The 21727-nt window shown below is 37.6% G+C and overlaps 1 protein-coding gene across 5 annotated transcripts in view; it reads left to right on the top strand.

Annotated features, from left to right (window-relative positions):
• The window catches only part of LOC117227652 (uncharacterized), a 664926-nt gene that overhangs the window by 616095 nt on the left and 27104 nt on the right, over nucleotides 1-21727 (top strand). For all 5 annotated transcript variants that reach the window (XM_033483090.2, XM_076524316.1, XM_076524319.1 and 2 more), the window contains 5 exons: nucleotides 2939-3100; nucleotides 4349-4405; nucleotides 13947-14013; nucleotides 18604-18769; nucleotides 19501-19729. In XM_033483090.2, coding sequence (XP_033338981.1) covers nucleotides 2939-3100; nucleotides 4349-4405; nucleotides 13947-14013; nucleotides 18604-18769; nucleotides 19501-19729 — 681 coding nt within the window. The remainder of the gene's footprint in view (nucleotides 1-2938; nucleotides 3101-4348; nucleotides 4406-13946; nucleotides 14014-18603; nucleotides 18770-19500; nucleotides 19730-21727) is intronic.

The following is a 21727-nucleotide window of genomic DNA, read 5'->3' as shown; positions in this document are numbered from 1 at the left end:
TTACAAGAAATTTAGAACCGAAGAATCAATTTCCACCGCAAGAATGGGCGTTGATAAGTTCTTGTTACGTTGTTATGTGTACGAGAATTAATAATTGCACGTAATACATCAAGTTTTAGTAAAATATCAAAGTGTGAAGATTCGAGTAAAAAAAGCTCGGCACGGAACGTGTTAATAACCTAATACAGTAATTTCTCGCTAATTCGCGCTCAGATTGCGCACAAAAATAAACAATTTAGGAAGAGGAGATACGATTATTCGAGCCTTGCGTCTCGTTTTCATAATCGATGAAAAAGCCAAAGCCTTCAACGAGTTAATTTATTGGTATCGATTAAATATTTTCACTGGATTTTCTATAGCTCAGTATAATTCGTGGTTCGGCTTTTTCGTTGATCAGAGCGTGGTTATAAATAAAAAGTTAATAACGAACCGGAAGCCAGACAGGAGTTAATGCTCATCCGAAACTCCAGCCGAAGTTCATAGTGTTCCTATTAGGTTCGAAGGCTCACAGACATCTTCGACGTAAGACGCTTTCATCTAAGTGGCGTGATAACACTCGTGACTGGAATTCCCTTAAATATTTGGTAGAATATTGAGGGATGTGCATTTCGCGTGCTTGTTGCTTTTCTAACTTCGAACCGACGTCTGCGTGCTTCGAATACCACGTTCCCTGCAGAAAATTTTGGTTTAATGTCGTCCTAAAACCCGCAGCTACCAGCTGGCTGTAATTCCGAGGCATGATCAAGCTTAAGAAGGTATTTTGTATTAGCAACTGTCAAAAAATCTCTAAAAATAGAGTACAGTTTTCTGTATTTTGGTGTCGCAAGTAAAAAAATAGAAACATTATTTTCCTAAATTGAACACTTCGATAATCAAGCGCACAGAAAAATGACACAATTACGCAAAAACGAACTCCCTTTAAAATACAGGAAAAAAGGTAGAAAAATAGAGAAAACTAGAAACTTAATTTTCCTTTTTACTGTATTTAACAATTTGGTAAATGAACGCACAGAAAATCTACGTTCGTCGGAAATGAACTTTCTATTCAATTTTACACGCGATCGGAAAATGCAGAGAACTGTTCTGCATCTTTAAAGTATGTGTTGATATTAACATCTCTTCATAGTAACGGTTTTATGAATAAACGCATCGAAATAGTTCGAAATTTCTTAAATTGTATAAATTACTGTGCATTATAATATCGAGACGTAAGAAGCAGCGATGGGTGACGCTGATAGGAGACGTGTTAAATAAATGGTATTTTTTGATATTTGGGTAAGATTAATAAGACCGTAGGGAAGATCTATTTTAATAATAGCGCTGCGTAAAATATTTGGGGTTTTTCGTATACTTTCTCCTCGGCGAGGACGTCAATATTCATAAAAGGACCCAGAAGATGCTCTACAGGGAAGCACTTTTATCTGAGCATCGTGACCAGAATGTTTGTGCCGTTCGCTTCCAATATCGAAGATCACGCGGTTAAAGCTAAGTATATTACATCTAGTGAAATTCAAGCTGGATATTTTATACCTCGCAGTGCTCTGTCTATGAAGCGAGTGATACCAACAGATCTAGTGCAATCTGTTAACGCTCTAAAATATTTATAATTTAATACCGCGCGACAATTTTTATATTCTTACATTTTTGAAAAAAAAGAAATCTCGCGAATGTAAAATCGAAAACGTTGCAACAGCTCTGATATATCGATTGCAATATTCAGACGTTTTACTCAATTTTTCTACGAACATAACAACAGCCACGAAATTTCATAACCGAAGACTAGTTTCTGAAAATGAATCAGAGATCGCGAATAGAAAATCAAGCAATTCGTAGGCTTGTTAAATTATTTCTCGAGAAGCAATTAATTAAATTGTTCGTTCCTGTGCGTGGCTAGTTGACGAAGCGAATTCATAAATGAATTAAGCTGGCCGAACAATTCGCCTAAGTTAATTTGCCGGAGAAAATAAAAAGAACTTCTGTAATTTCGGCTACGTTTTATTGTAAACAGGGCACAGACGCTGGCCCGAAACGCAAGTGCAGGACGCAAGTGCAGGTGCAAAGGCTGAATTCAGAATTCAATTACTCGCTGACGGGAATACGTCCTCTATTCATACTAATTTGCCTCGTCTGTGTTTAGTTAACGCATCCTAATTCTGTTTCACCGAACTCGATTATTTTGGAGGCATGAAAAAAAGTTGAGGGTCAGCGGAAAAAATCGGGCAGGGATTAATAAGTGTTTTTTTTTAATTTGTTCGTTGCAATATTTGATGTTAATGGTACAAATTGCTCGTTATAAAAGATAACGATAACAACGACTATTTCGAGAGAAAACTAATTAAAGAGATCGATAAATTAGTTACGGATCAAAATGATAAGCAATTGGAGCATCGGCCACTTGAAGAGAGTACCAATCCTTAATTAGACTGCGGATTTTATGCGTTTAAATAATGAGATTCGAAAAGTCTATAAATATTGTTACATCTTCGATTTATTCAGATCATCAATAGAAGAGACAAACGCTTTCTAAAATCAATTGCAAGAAGCAGAAATTAAATACAAATATTTCTGTTAACACTTTGCACTCGAAGCCATTTTAACTGTAAATCTAAATTAATTTTTCTGACTTATGGTATTCCCATTTTATGTGACAAAGTACAATTTTTATGCATATGAAATTGAATCTTGTGATTCATACAACAATTAGACTTTTAACAATTTTTTATATCTAAACTTTGATAATATAAATATTATCTTGGAACGTGATGCAACAATTTTTGTGGTGTCTCAGAGTCACCACTCGAGTGCAAAGGGTTAATAATTTGGAATGAATCGAAACGATGTATGTAACATGCTAAATTCTACATAAAGATGCGCAGTCTAAATGTTCCGTAAACTGCACAAAAATCAAGTAATCGTTCCTCTTTTCCGCTCGTTACAGGTGGACACGCCAGACAGCGTATTGCAGAGCGGTTTGGGTTTAAGAAAAGATATGGGGAACACGATTCTACGTTCTATGGTAGATCCCAAAGATTACGACCGACTAAGATGCCTGCAGATGAACGGCAGTCAGCCGAACAGCTTCGAGGAGACTATACACAGGGTATGATTTCATTGCTAAATTAAAGTAAACATTATAGATCGTGTTCTTGATGCTGCTGCCTAGACGAATAAATATTGATGCATCTCGTTGCGTACACAGCAGAATCTTGATCCTACAATCTGGCTAACAGATAAGCTTTTCGGATAATTGGACGACGAATATTTCTTCCACATATATGAATGCATAGTAATAACAATTTAATTCTAACACAATAATTTAAAATATTTTATTGTCGTCGAAGTATCAACAATTTCATTTAATTTGGAATCAACGAGCAACGAAGATTCGATTTTAATTTTAATTCGCATGATCCTGAATGTTTCAAAAGAATGCTAAAAAAACATTATATTCGCCACTGTGCATCGGGAGCAATCAATTAATATGTTTCACTTTGGAAGTAGAAAATTTTTATTTTAATTTTAATTCGCATGATTCTGAATATTTCAAAAGAATGCTAAAAAAACATTATATTCACCACTGTGCATCGGGAGCAATTAATTAATATGTTTTACTTTGGAAGTAGAAAATTTTTATTTTAATTTTAATTCGCATGATTCTGAATATTTCAAAAGAATGCTAAACAAAATTATATTTGACGCTGTGCATCGGGAGCAATTAATTAATATGTTTCACTTTGGAAGTAGAAAATGTTTATTTTAATTTTAATCTCGCATGATCCTAAATGTTTCAAAAGAATGCTAAACAAAATTATATTTGACGCTGTGCATCGGGAGCAATTAATTATTAATATGCTTCACTTTGGAAGTAGAAAATTCGGTGTGAACACCAAATTAAAAATTTAACGAAACTTTGATCGTCAACGTGTTCGCAGTTAAATGAGTTTATTTCTAGTCTGAACAACATCATCTATTTAATTTCACGGCAGGGTACGGTGGCAATTAATGAAATACAAAGCCATCAATGCGAAAATGGAAAGTGCGTTCAAACATTCCACGGAATTGACTAAATTGATGAATTGCCGCGCGCATTGCCTGTAGTTCATTAAAACCGTAGAATTTCCGGTGAGCTCGCTTTATCGCAAGATCCGCGATAATTACTCTCCGCGAAGGTTTCAGTTTCCCTCCGCGTAGGAAACCGCGTGGCAAAAGAATTGAAGGCTGCGCTTCCACATATTCGTATCCCGCGAGCCGTTGTTCCCGCGGGCCGGCCGACATATTATTTGCCGTCACTTTCCAGATGTTGGTTGATACAATTGACCGGCTGTTTATACTCCTTTGTATTTTGCAGCTCAAGGTTCAAGAGGAACTGAGAAAGAAGGAGAGATTTCACCGGGAACACGAGGAGGTGAGTACAGTTCAAATTAAAGCTCATCCGCGTTTTATAATTCGCTAATGAAATTACGCGAGTCCTGCCGGCGAAGAAGTGCAGGGAGTATATATTTATAAAAAAAAAGAAAAAGTTCAACAAACGCGATGCGCGGCAAACAGACCGATTTAATTATCAATTCACGTCGCGACTGCGTTTGTCCTGTCTTAAAATGTGAAATTTAAAATATGTATAAAAATTTCACCGCAGATCAGGCTCACGAGTGCGAACATTAATTAATATAAACATTGACGAATGGGCGCGACGATAAAATCTTGAGCAAACACAACATTCTGACCGCCAGAAAAGTGCAAACTTTAATATCAATAGATACGCTATTATGTTGCCGCGTGCGTAAACAACGGCAAACATATTCCGCCGAAATCAACTGCAGTAAAACACGTGCATTGCATATTTAGTGCATTCGACAGCGTGCGTAAAATCTCGATAAATCACATGAATTATCAAGGTGATTCCACCATTTCCTTCCGATAAAATATTCTTTTTTTAGAGTGACCGCGATGAACGTCCTATTAATTGCTTCCTCCTTTTAAATATTAGCAATATTTGCAATAACAAAGCTGCGACATTCTTCCCCTACAAATCGAAAGAAACTAAAGCAAGAAGAATTTTAAAATGTTGCGATATCTTCTTGCTTTATCTTCTGTTTCTTGCGATTGATACAATTTTTACTTTGTATTATTCTTAATATAACCTTGACTTACTTAATAACACATATTCTTAAAATAACCTTGATATACCAATCGACCCTTTTAGTGCCAAACAATATATCTTTGTTGGTTACGCTTGTAAAAATGTTGTTTTCATAATATTTTTAATAAATTACGCGTTCGTTTCTCATTTCTTCTCCCTTTTTGAATTTTCTAATTACAGTAATTTCTCCCTAATTCGCGCTCAGATTGCGCACAAAAATGGACAATTTGGGAAAAGGAGGTACGATTATTCTTTTATTTTGTAGTTGTTGACAATCGGTAACTATGAAAACGAGCCGCAAGCCTCGAATAATCGCATCTCCTTTTCTCAAGTTGCCCATTTTTGTGCGCAATCTGAGAGTCAATTGAGGAGAATTTATTATATTTTGATTCAAAATAAAAGAAGAGAGTCGCCAATTGAAATTAAATTTCAGGCAAAATAAAATGTTCAGTAAAAATATTCATCAAAAATTTGAGCGCGAATTAGGCAGAAATTACTGTGCTACGACACATGTACAATGAAATAATAATTTGATGAATCAAGAAGAAAATGAATAACGAGCTAACTTTTTCAATTTCCATTAAAGGATTAAGCGAAATCACAGTATTAAGTTTTACAAAATTGTTATAATTTTCTTCAAATATAATAAATTTTACCAAACTATGTCAAGCAATTTTGATATATGTCGCTCAAGTACACACGACTCTTTCGGTCGGCACTAAATGGATTAAATAAATCAAAATGAACAAAACGAACATTCTATACTCGAACACTAAACATTGAACAAATCATTGTGACATTGACCCAATTATAATTTCCAAAAAGAGCAATCGTGCAACAACGAACCTGGCTTCATTTCGAAGCTCCAAATTTCCACTTTCACACCGCTGTGAACAATCGTTTCCAAAAATGATTCTGCACGATACAGCAAGCGAGAAATTCGGGACCCGAATTGTTGTTGCTCGAACAATTTGTCGAAACCACTGTATAGGCCCAACAAGCATCACCTGCACCAAGAGAATCGTCGAAGACAAAGCAACGCGCCGCTATCTCCGCAACGAGGTGACGATTCGATAGCCGAGCGTTCGGTTTACAGCGTTGTAAATTATTCGCAAAGGTGTTCGGCGAGTGACAATTTCTTTTATCAGGCCGGGTAATCATGACAAGAGAAAACCTATCTCGATTAAACCAATCTGTGCCCCAGCTCGTTTATTTCCCTCCTTCAATTCCCCGGTGCATTCCCCGGATCATCGACAAACCCCCTTTCTCGTCGTTCGACCAATATTGGCTCCGCGAGCCAATGGTTTTATCCGATACAATGATCCCCCTCCCCCTGCCCCTGCCCTCCGATCCGCGACCCCCGAGATCGTTGCTCGACAAAATTCTCACAAGAAGAAAATTTGCATGTGTGCAAGCGAGCGCTATCACTTCGCTCCCGGTCCCTCACCCACGCTTATTCTTCCTCGCTCGGTGCTTTTTCAACAGTCGCGGCTATCCCGCTCCCGCTACCCCGTTTTAGGACCGTCGACTGTCTGTCTCGCGCCATCCCGATACCTCTTATTATGCAAAGCATCCAGAGATCAGCACGATATCGTCATAATCGTCAATGTGTACCGCGACATTACGCTTGGAATTTCTTATGCGCAATCGCACGGCATCGCCGGCAGCGTTGTTGATCTCTCTCTCTCTCTCTCTCTCGCTCTCTCTCGCTCTCTCTTGCGTTCTCTTTCACTCTCCCTCTCTCTCGCTCTCTCTCGCCCTATCTTGCTCTCTTTCACTCTCTCTCCTGCTCTCTCTCTCGCTCTCTCTCGTGCTCTTTTTCACTCTCTCTCTCGCTCCCTCTCGTGCTCTCTTTCACTCTCTCGCTCGCACTCTCTCTCTTTCTTTCTTCTCTTTATTTCTCTTTCTTTCTCTTTCTCTTTCTTCCTCCTTCTCTCTTCTGCTATACGTATATCTCTCTTTCTCCCGATATCTCTCTCCTGCGCTCCCGTGTACCTCCCACCGACGGTTTCGTTTCTCCAGATTTCTTTGCTACTTTTTGTTTCGCCGCGAGTGCGTGCGCCTTCGACCGGAGATACCTTCGGATGCTCCGCCAGATTTTCGGTATCGGGAACTGCTTACCGTCCCGATCCTTGTTGCGTTTTAACTCTCGTTCCGCTCCAGGCGGCAGTCTAATCTAGAAACGCGATATTTTCAGCTCCCTGATATTCCCCCTCCCCCTCCCCTCCCTACGAAATTACGGAAGTTCCTGGCCCGTCGAACTTCCGCAGATCTCTTTGATTGTGTTCGGAGACCGGCTGCAGATTTTTAGACGCGCCGAGTTATCAAAACCGTGCGAACGCTTTCCTGTCGTCGTTCCAACGATTGCTCGTCGGAGGACGTTTCAGAGCGGCTTACGAGCGATGCGGATTCCTCCGCGTAATTTTCGAGGATTAAACGTAACGGGTCAGAGCTTTATGAGGATTTTCATTTTCATAGATCATTTTATAGGCAGCAGTTAACTTTTGCTTCTTGCGGTCACGAACGATTCAAGTTTTCTGCGTCAAGATACGCTAAGAAATCGTAGACGTAATGTGAATAGTGTGCGCTGTGTGAGAAAATTGAGCGATGAGTTACGAAATGGTGAAAAATTTAGGAATACAGCTTCGAAACGAAAATGGACAATTTGGGAAGTGAAGGTACGATTAATCGAGCCTTTGGATTCGTTTTTATAGTTGTTGACAATCGATAACTATATAAACGAACCGCAAGGTATATCTTCTCTTTCCAAATTGACCTCTTTTCTGCACAATCTGAGCGCGAATTAGGGAGAAATTACCGAATCTCGCATAAGAATCAGCAGAAAATAATAAGTAGACTGCGGATAAGTAAGTTGAGTACACGAGATTCAAAATGTGTAGTAAAAGCTTTGGAAAAATTGAGGAGCGCTATTTTATAGTTTCTTCCGTGCACTAAATTTAAAAGAAATGAACTTCTGTGTTCGAATACAATTCTATCGTAGACGAAGCATCGTGTTTCACGTACAGTAGCCAACAAAGGTGTTCGCACACCTTTTAAAACGCAATAACTATTTTAAAACTGAACTATATGATTTGAACTTTTCTTAGATGATAGGTGGACTAGTCTACTAGACGACGATTGAAATGCTTTTTTCCTTAATTTTGCTATTACTCGGAATGATAAAAAATAAAAATCTCTCGTTTTATACTTTTTTATCTAGAAGGAAAATTTTAAAAATATCTTTCGCTGACCTCGATGACTTATATGCATGTTGAAAATTGTATCGAAATCGGCTCACGTTGTTACGAGTTACAACAAATTAAAGATCGCAAAAATCGCAGTTTTTTGTCACGATTTTGACCAAAAACTGGATGAAATCTGCACTTTTTAAAATCCTTCAATGCCTGTAGCTCGACGACATTTTCAGCACGTATATAAGTTACCGTGATCTACAAAAGGCATTTTTTAAATCTTCGATATAGGCTCAGATAGAAAAGTTAAAAAACAAGGGTTTACGATCTATTCTTTTCATTTCAAGTAGTAGCAAGATTTAAAAAAAAAATCTTTTTAGCCATCGTTTAGACCAGTCTCTCTGTCATCTAAAAAAAAAATTCAAGTCATTTAATTCAGTTCGCAAAAAGTTATTGCATTTTAAAAGTAACACTTTTATGGGCCACTGTATTTGCGAACATATCAGGCATATTTTCCAAGAGATCGTTCCTATCCCTGCGACTTCATGCAGTTAACATAGAAAACTTTTATCACGCATAAGAATCCGCAGAAGGTCGTGAGTTTTCGATTTCGCCCGCTTACGAGAAAGTTGATTACGTGAGATTCGAAATAGTAAAACTTTCAACCGTTCGATTGCAATTGCTCGAGAAAATGTGGATCCCGCGCGAAGATCCGCAGTGTGGCGATCGTCCAAACACTTCGACGGCTAAAACGAGGCGTCTCGCCGAGGACTTCCATTAAAATTTCAGCTGTGACATCCGCAAGGTTGAGACGCCGCGTCGCGTCGTATCGCGATCCATCGCCGCGAAACGGCTGTCGCCGCGAATATTTTGGCTGCCCCGCCGAGATCGTTTCCGCGCGGTGCGGTGCGGTCGTGCACAGTAATGGCAAACGAGTTTCGAATTAACTCTCTCCCGCTCTCTTTCTCTGTTCCACGAGAACGAACGATTCCGGTGCGCGTGCAATGGGCGAAAAAGTTCACCGGGTCCTTTCAAAAAAATGTTAAGGGAGCAGAAAAGGTTCCATAAAAATTGGCCGAAACTACCTATTCCGGCCGCGGGCTAGCCAGCGAGACAGAAAAAAGCCAGATGGAAATAAAGCGAACAGTTTCCTTTGAGTCTGCGAGCAATATGTAAATAAAGGCCCCGGTATCCGTGTAAAAGTTTTAGTGTCACTTCCTCCTCCGCAGGTTTACTGCTCCCTGGAGGGAACCCGCCTTTCTTCTCTGTTCTCCGCCTTCTATTCTCGCCGCTATCCGGCTGACTTCTCTTTTGCACAAGAAACTGCGGGATCATCCCACGGGCAACCACTTGACCATCTATCCCTCCGTATCGTCCTTTCCAGCTCCTTTTCCCGCTACCGCTTTCCGCTCGCCTCCGCTCTGCCCGTCCTCCTCGCCCGGCGATTAATGTACGCAAGTTCCACGCTTCTACATATTTATTAGCTATCTCCCGGCAAATCGACGAGCAACGCCGCGGAGATTAATGGCAAGTATAATTATGATTCATTTGTTTCGGCTAAATGCTCGCCCGTCGCAGACGTTCAATGTTTGGACTGCCTGTCGAAATAATGGACCCAGATTGATTTATTTCGTAATTGTTCAGAATAACAGAGCTATTGATACATCTACTTCGTGGAAGAAAAGTTTGGAAAAATAAGATCTTATTGGTTTTTCTTACTTTTTTGGGGAAACATTGTGCAATTTAGTCGCTCTTTATATCAGGGAAAACTGATTCGACATCAAATGAACAAATGAAGAAACAGAAAAGGTTATGAGTTAACCCTTTGCACTCGAGCGGTGACTCCGTGGCACTACAGAAATTGTTATATCACGTTCAAAGATAATTTTTATGCCAACACAGTTTAGATTTAAAAAATTGTTAAAAGCTTAACCGTTGTACGAGCCACCGCAAGACATACGAAATGGAAATGCTATAAATCAGAAAATTTATTTTAGATTCACAGTTGAAATGACATCGAGCGCAAAGGATTAATATTACAGAAAGGAGGAATTTGATGACTGAAACAGAAATGTGCAATATTAGATATTAAAAGAATATAAGAATACTTTTAAATAGATACTTTTAAATGAATACACTTTTGGAAGCTAATATAAACAATAGAAAACACCGTATATAATATTTATTAAAATCAAAATAAATAAATAATTCAATAAGTATTTATTTATTAGATATATTTTATAAATATTCGCGTTAAATTTTTCATTCGCAGCTGTTGACAATATCAAGAATATTGAATACATCTACTTGTTGCAAGAAAAATCTCTTGTTTTCGTTGAACAAACGATGAAACTAAATTTCATTCTTCCTTTAATAATCTTAACCAGTGGAAGATAGTAAGTTCATATCTTTAAATTCATTTAATCTTCTCACAGTTTGAGATTTGACTTGCATATTTCTGACATAAATGCATAAAATCCGCGGTCTATATATTATTATATTGCTGGAAAGCTGATCCGACATCAAGTGAATAAATGAGGAAGCAGAAAATTTTACGAGTTGTCTGCGGATTTTATGCATTTATGACAAAAACGCGAATAGGTGCGTTTCAAAATAGTGAAGAGATTAAAAGAGGCTAAGAATGTTAATGTCTTAATTACGTCTTATTGAAATTATTTAAAAAAATAATTACAAATTACACTTGGCTTCTCGTATACTGCAACGACGGCAGACGATTTTTATTTCGCATAAAAATCCACTGTCTAGTTATGGTTTAGATATGAACAAGAGAAGGAATTTGAAAACTGAAGCAGGAATGTAGAATATTAAAATTCGTCACACCTCTGGCAACGACGTGGAAATCAATCTGCCACTATGAAATCTTTGATGAATATTTTTACTGAACATTTTATTCCGGTATACATATAAATCGTGCATTTTTATCGAGCCTGAATTTTAATTTCAATTCGCGACTCTCTCCTCTTATTTTGAATCAAAATATAGTAAATTCTCGCCAATTGACTCTCAGATTGCGCACAAAAATGGGCAATTTGGGAAGAGAAGATACGATCATTCGAGCCTTGCGGCTCGTTTTTATAGTTACCGATTGTCAACAATTATAATAGGCACGAATAATCGTATACTCTCTTCTCAAATTGTCCATGTTTATGCACAATCCGAGCGTAAATTAGGGAGAATTTAGTGTACTCTTTCCAAAATTTTCAGTGTTCGTGTTCGATGGTATTAAAGTCCCGATTATTTTCAGTTCTGCAGTTTCATGTTTCTGCAGTTTCATCATAGATGCCACGTCTAGACACGTGATCGCCTGTAAAAATTACCAGATACGTACTAAACGAGGATATCGTCGAACGTGGTCTCGTATTGCCGAGTGAATCGGAATTGTTCGAGTCCAAATACGTTCGTGAAACATTCCACCGTTCGCGTTGCAAAGTATGTTGTTTTTTAAACGGGAACAATCGTTGGTATCGATCTAGCAAAAGTCACTCGATTCTCAAACTTGTTACGTTATCCTTGAATAATCAAAAGTCTAAATGGACTTGTTACGCGCTTCTTTTCACCGTTCGCCGATTCCGATTCACGCTGCAACAATAAAGGATTCTTTAGTATAAATGTACATACGAAACATTATACTGAAAAATCTTACATAGGATAATCCACAGCAAGAAGAAGACGCGAATTTACTTAAAAAAGAAGCAAATTGGAAATTTCGAAATAACATCGTTTCGTATAAAATTTTGTTTTCGAGACGATATAATTTGAACAATTATAATAGGCACGAATAATCGTATCCTCTCTTCTCAAACTGTCCATTTTTGCGCACAAACCGAGCGTCAATTAGGGAGAATTTACTGTACTCTTCTCAAAATAGTGTTCGTGTTCAATGGTATTAAAGTTTCTCAACGAGTCCGACAGAGATGAACACAACTCGCGTGCGAAGCGGAAACGCGAAATGTCCTGCTCCCAGCGGCTTGTTTACCGCTCTTTATGAGTTTTAATTGAACTTCCGAGACAGACTCGGCGTGGACGAGAATAATCAATCGAGAGTTTTCTGAAGTTCGCCGCGTGTTGTCAACAAGTATGCATTACAAGGACATTGAACGAGTCTCTCATCCGAGTCCATCCTGGGTCCTCCTCGTCTTGAGTGGTCTCACGATGCGCCGCCACTTGTCATCGAAAATGCTCGAATACTTTCCAAAAAAAAAAAGTAGTCACTCGACATTTTTCAACCATATCACGAGTCCTCGAGAAATTCCTACATCGCAGTCTAGACTGCGGATCTCGTGGCACTTCAATGCCTGCGTGTTGTTGTCGCGACAATGAAATTGGCAACAGAGCAAGCAACATTCTCAATTTACAAACGAGTTCTCGCTTCTTTAAAATGGTACTTCTTGTTGAAATCTTTGAACTCTGTGTTTCTAAACTCGAAAAAAGGACGAAGGTCTTGGACGGGACAATGCAGTTCGGGAAAATTTAATCGGCAAAATTATATTGTATCATTTACTTTGTTTTTCAGACGACGACGATCATTATTCTAACTAATTAATAATAATAATAATAACTAATGCTTTATATAACGACGACAAGACTGAATTTATTTAGATGTTCCGCCATTTTGATTATATTGATTTTGAAATAAAACTTTATTGAAAAATAATCGTAACAGTTCGATTTCCAAAATAGTTACTTATAATAATAATAATAATAATAATAATAATAATAATAATAACTAATGCTTTATAACGATGACAAGACTAAATTTATTTAGATGTTCCGCCATTTTGATTATACCGATTTTGAAATAAAACTTCATTGAAAAATAATCGTAACAGTTCGATTTCCAAAATAGTTACTTATAATAATAATAATAATAATAATAATAATAATAATAATAACTAATGCTTTATAACGATGACAAGACTAAATTTATTTAGATGTTCCGCCATTTTGATTATATTGATTTTGAAATAAAACTTTATTGAAAAATAATCGTAACAGTTCGATTGCCAAAATAGTTACTTATAATAATAATAATAATAATAATAATAATAACTAATGCTTTATAACGACGACAAGACTAAATTTATTTAGATGTTCCGCCATTTTGATTATACCGATTTTGAAATAAAACTTCATTGAAAAATAATCGTAACATTTCGATTACGAAAATATTTACCGTTAACCAAAATTAATAGGATTTCATTTTACGTTATTTGGATCTCTTGGACCTCTTTCATTAGACAGAAGAAATGTTTTAGAAATCCACGTTGTCTGCATTTGATAAAACAGTGTTCGGGAATAGAAATTTATGTAAACATTGTCGCACAAAATCGGGGTGCTGCGTAACTAATCCGATAATCTAATAATGAAAAACCGAATGCGCCATTATTATTGCACCATAGAATAGTTGATCGCATATTGCTCATTAAATTCCTTATCGCCGCCGAACCTAGGGCTCTAGTTTGCCAAAGTAATTGGATCGGGCGAATTTTCTGGGCGGTCGAGCGACGACGGCGCGGTTGTCGATGTCCCCGATTAATGTACGCTTTAATCGAGTTATCGAAGAAACGTTCATTCCCATGATTGTTCTGTTTCAGATACTGAGGGACATTCGGCAGGGGCTAATGCAACTTGGACGGGACGGGCGAGGTCAGCTCCCTGGAGGTGAGTACATCAAGGAGCAACCTCTAGCTAGTTGTCGCCTTGTCGCTCTAGAACCTACAGCGTCTCCACGAACTCGCTGTGTCATGTTCTTGGTCCTATTTCTGTGTGTGCGAGTACGGTCCTGTCACAATACATAGGCGTGACCACCTTCGGCAAAACCTGCACGCGCCAACCGACACGAGAATCGAAATCACGAATGGTTGACACCTCGCGCATTTCCGAGGTCTCAGCACATCCTCGACAGACTAACTTCAAGTACACAGTCGATGAAAAGCACTGTTTGGTCTATCGATTCGGTAGTCGCGTTCCGTTCGCGTGGAATTTCGCTGCTGTGTCAACCATATTTCGCTGAATTATTTACTCAGGCTTGAGAATTCATTTCGGCGACGATAGATCACCGTGTCGATTACTCCAGAAATTTTGTTCGATTTTGGTTTTGTCGCAACGTTGGAGATCGACGCTTCAAGTACAGTAAATTCTCCCTAATCGACGCTCAGCTTAAAACAGAAAAATGAACGATTTGGTAAGAAGAGACACGTATAGTCGAGCCCCGCGACTCGTTTTTATAGTTACCGATTGCCAACAACTATGAAAACGAGTCGCAAGGCTGGAGTAATCGTATCTCCTCTTCCGGAATTGTCCGTTTTTGTTTCCAAGCTCAGCGTCAATCAGGGAGAATTTACTGTAATTCGCGAAATTCAAGAATCCGGTGTTAATGTTGTCTAATTTAATGAAAAGTGAAGAAATGGGTCAAATCAAATGGCGTAAAAAATACTTCATTTGGGCACGATTACATTTGAGGGTCGATTAGGGAGAATTTACTGTAATTCGCGAAATTCAAGAATCCGGTGTTAATGTTGCCTAATTTAATGAAAAGTGAAAGAAATGGGTCAAATGGCGTAAAATATATTTCATTAGGACACGATTACATTTTTAATAAATGTCACTGACCGTCGCGGACTAATCACTTAAGTGCATAATGAAATCAAAATTTGACAGTTAATCTCTATCGATCCTGTCGTATCTTGCAAATCCAAACTGAATTCCATACATTGAATATATCGGCGCAAACTTAATTGAATTCTCATTTCTGAGAATCGTGTCGCTCGTCTCGTTACTTTGTCATTACTAAGCTCTTCTTGTAAACCATCGTCTATGAAAGAAGACATTGTGAGCGGATTGTTAAATTGATTTATCATCGCGCAGGTCTGCGGTTCGTGTCGACAGCGACTCGATAAAAGCCACGCTGCTGTAACATATGCACCATATGCAATTGGTAGTTTCAAGTTTCATTTCGCGCACACCCATCTGCTCTATCTTGAGACACAATAGACAGTTCGGCAATTTGAAACCGCAAATGACGAAACCGATCAACCGACAGCATTCTCTTCTAATTTATACGTATAAGAAACGACGATGTTCGGTGTTGCATTTCAGACGACTGATTAAACTGTAGAAACTTGATTATGATTACATTTAGAATACCGGTGACGTAGATCTCCGACCGAATGCTTAAACTTCCCGAAATTAGGTAGAACAAGATACAAGTTACTAGATCCAGAATCTCGCGTACATGCTTGAAATAGTTAACATATCTCAACAAATAGGAGAAACTTCAAATTGTGTTTGCCAGTCTCTAGGCAAACCTTTGATGAACCTAGTCAACATACTCTGTAGAAACGTATTTGATCCCAGGGTTAACTATTGTAACACCGAAAGCGAAAATCATGTGAAAAATGCGAAAAGAGAAAGAAAAGAAAGAAAAAGAAAGCAAAAAGAAATCAAAGAAAAAACGAATTGAAGACTGTACCAATCTGGTTACTACTTTATTCTTATAAATGGACTGCAACTCTTTATACATATTATAGGACATAATATGTAAAATATATTACAGCATTATGTAATAAGAGATTGTACATAGCATTGGAACAAAAATTTTCTGCGTCGACTGCAAGACTTCTTTCATTCTGCATTCTTTTAATTGTTCTACTCGTCTGACTTTCATTTACCCAATTCTATCATAAATGCACTGTGTCTGCGATCTAATTACAAGCACTGTCTCTTTTGTTGAATAATAATTTCCCATATAATCGTATTTACAGTGTTACAATAACGCGTGGTACATTAAGGAAATATTACAATAGTACCAACAAACATGTAAACGTCCAACTGTTTTAAGTTTCAATTTTGTCATAAGTGTGCACAAATGTAGCAGTCGAGTTATAAATACTGTTTTTGTCGTTGAATAATAATTCTACGAACTCTAGCACTTATAAAGTGTTACAATAACGCGTGGTAGATTAAGGAAATATTACAATAGTACCAACAAACATGTAAACGTCTAACTACTTTCAGTTCCAATTCTGTCATAAGTGCACAAATATTGCAGTCCAATTACAAATATTGTTTTTATCGTTGAATAATAATTTTATGAACACTAGCATTTATAAAGTGTTACAATAACGCGTGGTAGATTAAGGAAATATTACAATAGTACCAGCAAACATGTAAAAACTGCTTTCAGTTTCAATTTTGTCATAAGTGTGCACAAATGTTGCAGTCCAATTACAAATATTGTTTTTATCGTTGAATAATAATTTTATGAACACTAGCATTTATAAAGTGTTACAATAACGCGTGGTAGATTAAGGAAATATTACAATAGTACCAGCAAACATGTAAAAACTGCTTTCAGTTTCAATTTTGTCATAAGTGTGCACAAATGTTGCAGTCCAATTACAAATATTGTTTTTATCGTTGAATAATAATTTTATGAACACTAGCATTTATAAAGTGTTACAATAACGCGTGGTAGATTAAGGAAATATTACAATAGTACCAGCAAACATGTAAACGTCCAACTGCTTTCAGTTTCAATTTTGTCATAAGTGTGCACAAATGTTGCAGTCCAATTACAAGTACTGTTTTTGTCGTGGAATAATAATTTTGCGAACATTAGCATTTATAAAGTGTTACAATAACGCGTGGTAGATTAAGGAAATATTATAATAGTACCAGCAAACATGTAAACGTCCAACTGCTTTCAGTTTCAATTTTGTCATAAGTGTGCACAAATGTTGCAGTCCAATTACAAGTACTGTTTTTGTCGTGGAATAATAATTTTGCGAACATTAGCATTTATAAAGTGTTACAATAACGCCTGGTACATTAAGGAGATATTTCGGTAGTATCAGCAAACACGTAAGGGTCGAAATGTTTCTGACAGCAGCGTGTACGGTGCGTCATAAGAAAAAACGAATAGTGTCAGGAATAATCTTCCGGACGCCCTTTGAATTTCGTATCGCCGATTTATCACTGACTCGGCGGCTTTATTTGCTGCTATCGCGTTGCCAGGGGAGGCAGTAACCGCGGTACGAAGCCTCTGCTATACATATACTGGCTAATCTCGTTATCGTCAACAGCCGTCGACTGCTTTCTCCACGCCTCCCTCTTCCGATCTCCACGTTCCTTTTTTTTTTCGCGCCCACACGCACGTGCGTGATCCTCAGACAGTTAATTTCGCTCACTTGTCAGTCTTTCTCACCAGCCGCGGTGACTCGGGGTCTTCTCCAGTCTCAAATTACTTCGCATTAGCAGCAGCGCCCGCGTCTTAAAGGGTCATGACTAGTTAACAGTCTGAAAGAGACGCGATCTTTCGGAATTTTTCGTCGGAAAATTAATGGACACTTTTTTCCACGAGCACTCTATATCACAAAAAAAAATTGGTGAAAAATGCCCGAATGCCAACCCCTTTTAGACTGGAATGATGAATTCGTCTTGAAATGACAAAAAATAAAAATCTCTCGTGTTTTAACTTTTTTTTATCTGAGCCTCTCTCTCTCTCTCTCTCTCTCTATATATATATATATATATATATATATATATATATATATAATTTCTACAAAAGACATTTTTTAAATTTTCGTTATATATATAACGAAAATTTAAAAAATGTCTTTCGTAGAAATGCATGTTGAAAATTTTATCGAAATAGGTTCGTGTTTACGAGTTACAATAAATAAGAAATCGCAAAAATCGCAGTTTTATCACAATTTTTACCAAAAACTGTAAGAAATCTGCAGTTTTTAAAGTTGTTCGACGCCTGTAGCTCGACTCGGGGCTAACTGATTTCGATTAAATTTTTTTGGCATCTTTTAAATTTTCGCTATAGGCTCAGATAAAAGAGTTAGAAAGCGAGAGTTTTTAACTTCTTCTTTTCATTCCAAGTAATAGCAAAATTAAAGAAAAAAAGCTTTTTAAAAATTCAAGTCGTTTAGTTCAGTCTCGAAAAAGTTATTGCGTTTTAAAAGGTGTGCGAACACTTTTATGGGCCTTTTTTTATTACTGTATTTATACGTAGAAGATTCTTAATTCGTAGAAAAATGAACAATTTGACTCGTTCACTCTTCCTAAAATTTTCAACACGTCTAACTTCCCTCGAACAAAAATTGTTTCCATATTTTGCGATTAGGTACGACCATTAATTCAATGCACGCTGCAACAGTGGTCAAAACGTGAATGCAGAGTGTTTTACAGAATTAATTTGAACAGCTGCCAAACCACTGATCGAAGTCGATCTTCCATTTCCAGATGACACGTACATGTATGACGAAGACGCACGGTGCGGGGGTGGATTAGGTCCAGGCCCTGGAGGTCAGCACTGGTACGACGAGCCCCCGTATGAGTCAGACCCTGAAGATTTCCTCATGGGAGCAAGCGGCGGAGGTGTTCCAACTGCGACTATTCAGAACGGAAGGTGAAATCATGTTACTTTCTGTCACGCTTGTCTCCACGTGCATACAGACATAATCCAACAGTCTCGTTATTTAACCACAAATATTTCGCTCTTGCGAAATATCCTTGAACCTCTTCGGTATATATTTTCCTACGCGAAACGTGGTTCAGATCCTTCAAAAAAGACGAAACGTTTGGAACAAATACAGAGAAAAGTAGAAATTGAAGAAGAGGTTTAATTCTATTTGGTTCGTTTTTTCCGAGAAGGAAACGACAAATTGAAAATAGATTTATTCATTATTTTCCATACGGAATCTTAAATTCTTGTTATTAACCCTTTGCACTCGAAGCCATTTTAACTGTAAATCTAAATTAATTTCTTTGACTTATGGTATTTCCAATTTATATGACAAAGTGCATTTTATGCACTTAGTCTTGCGACTCATACAACAATTAGACTTTTAACGTGATGTAACACAACTTTAATAGTGCCTCAGAGTCGCCACTCGAGTGCTAAGGGTTAACAGCAGTCTTTATTCCTTTCATTAAAAGTACAATATAGTTGAACTTTGATCAATTAATTGTGGTTAATTTGCGTTCTCGATTAGTTACCTCGCAAATGAAACGTTTCGAATAAACGATTCGACTGCTTTTCGTCACCGACGTTCTACAACAATAACGAATATAGTTATTAGTAATCGATGTTATCGTACACGTAGAAGAATCAAGCTCAAAGCTGTGAATAAATTCTAGAGTGTGCTTCACGCTGAATTTGAGGCCAGAGAACAGAAGCGAGGGAGTGATATCGCTTCGGACAGCTGGAGACATCAGTTTACCTCGAGATCGTTCTAGGAAAGGAGCAAGTTCGACGATGCGAGGACTTATTGTACCGCAAGGTCACAATAATCCACCCACTATCATACCACTTACGCACTCGAGAGCCTCTCGAGAAAGCGGAGATTACGCGAGTAGCGACGTTCAGGTAAGTTTGCACACGAAACCAGTTTCTTGAAGACGCTGTACGCATATATTTATCGAACGGGAACCATAGCGCGAAGTGTCTCGCCTGGTCCCGATTATTTTCAGTTCTGCAGTCTCATGTACTTCCATAGATGCCACGTCTAGACCACGTGATCGACTGTAAAATTTACCAGATACGTACTAAACGAGGATATCGTCGAACGTGGTCTCGTATTGCCGAGTGAATCGGAATTGTTCGAGTCCAAATACGTTCGTGAAACATTCCACCGTTCGCGTTGCAAAGTATGTTGTTTTTTAAACGGGAACAATCGTTGGTATCGATCTAGCAAAAGTCACTCGATTCTCAAACTTGTTACGTTATCCTTGAATAATCAAAAGTCTAAATGGACTTGTTACGCGCTTCTTTTCACCGTTCGCCGATTCCGATTCACGCTGCAACAATAAAGGATTCTTTAGTAAATGCACATACGAAACATTATATTGACAAATCTTACATAGGATAATCCACAGCAAGAAGAAGACGCGAATTTACTTAAAAAAGAAGCAAATTGGAAATTTAGAAATAACATCGTTTCGTATAAAATTTTGTTTTCGAGACGATATAATTTCAACATTCTAACTCATTCATTTCTACTTGCGTTTATATTTACAAACAGTGTTTGCTACGATATTATTGTAAATAAATAATATCGCACCACTGCGTGTCTAACACAAGTAGAAATGCTAAGTAATGATCGGACAGAGTAGCCAGTCCATTAAAAAATCTATAGCGTTCACATATTTAAAGAAAAAATGGAAATATGAATTGCCAACGAAATCTGGAACAATATTTAACAATTGATACGTATATATTTGTTTTTATCAAAATTGTCTGCATTCGCGATGCAAAAAATTAGGAACAAAGAGAAATTTCTTTCTTGACTAATTTCAGGATTAAGTTAGCGATCGTTGGAAACGAAATTTCATATGAACGTGTTTCAATCGGCATTTTCGATTGGCTTTTTCGCGGGGCGTTTATGATCGCTAATTGGGTCCCATTGTCTCCGACGGCGACAAGTACGGTGCTCGTTTTTTGTCTCGGTTCATCCCGATCGGTGTTTACCCTCCCCGTCGCGAGAAGGCGTCAAAATGACGCCCACGTAGTCGTGGTTACACGTCAAGGCGTGATTGATTTAATTTTGGTGGTGTAAAGTGTGAGCTCGAGACTGTCGACTGTGTCGGTGAACACGAGTAGGAGTTACTAACTTTCGGTGGCGGGTGATCTACACCCTGACCATCACCCTCGCAACAGTCGTTACGACCACCACGAACAGTATCATAACTATCGACACACCGACATCGTGAACAAGCCAACATTTGACCCAATCACCGCTTCGCTACAATTACAGTCGATGTAACATTCGCACACTCACAGTTACTGCTGACATTGCATTTCTATTGTCGGGACGAGCGGTAAGTTGATAAACGTACTTCGCCGACTATGCAAAGTAAATCGACTAACATTGTCATCGGAATTGCCTCCATTGTTGTTAATGACGGAACGAGGTGTCTAAGAAAAGAAACTTCTTCGATGCGCCGATCGTTGTGATAGAAAAGATTTTCTTCTCCGCGCTCATATTATCTTCTAATTCAAGAAGGATGACGTATTACAAAGTACTATACCTATAGATACTATATAGATACTATAGCTTATAGTATAGCTTATAGGCTACAGTATCTATAGGTATAGTACTATTACCATACTAATATAATAAATATTACTATTACTGTAGTATCTATAGGTATAGTGCTATTACTATACTAATATAATAAATATTACTATTACTATAGTATCTATAGGTATAGTGCTATTACTATACTAATATAATAAATATTACTATTACTATAGTATCTATAGGTATAGTACTATTACTATATTAATATAATAAATATTACTATTACTATACTAATGTAATAAATATTACTATTACTATAGTATCTATAGGTATAGTACTATTAC

This window comes from Megalopta genalis, chromosome 8 (assembly GCF_051020955.1).
Source record: "Megalopta genalis isolate 19385.01 chromosome 8, iyMegGena1_principal, whole genome shotgun sequence".
Lineage (NCBI taxonomy): Eukaryota > Metazoa > Arthropoda > Insecta > Hymenoptera > Halictidae > Megalopta > Megalopta genalis.
This window is presented reverse-complemented; position numbering and strand designations above follow the sequence as displayed.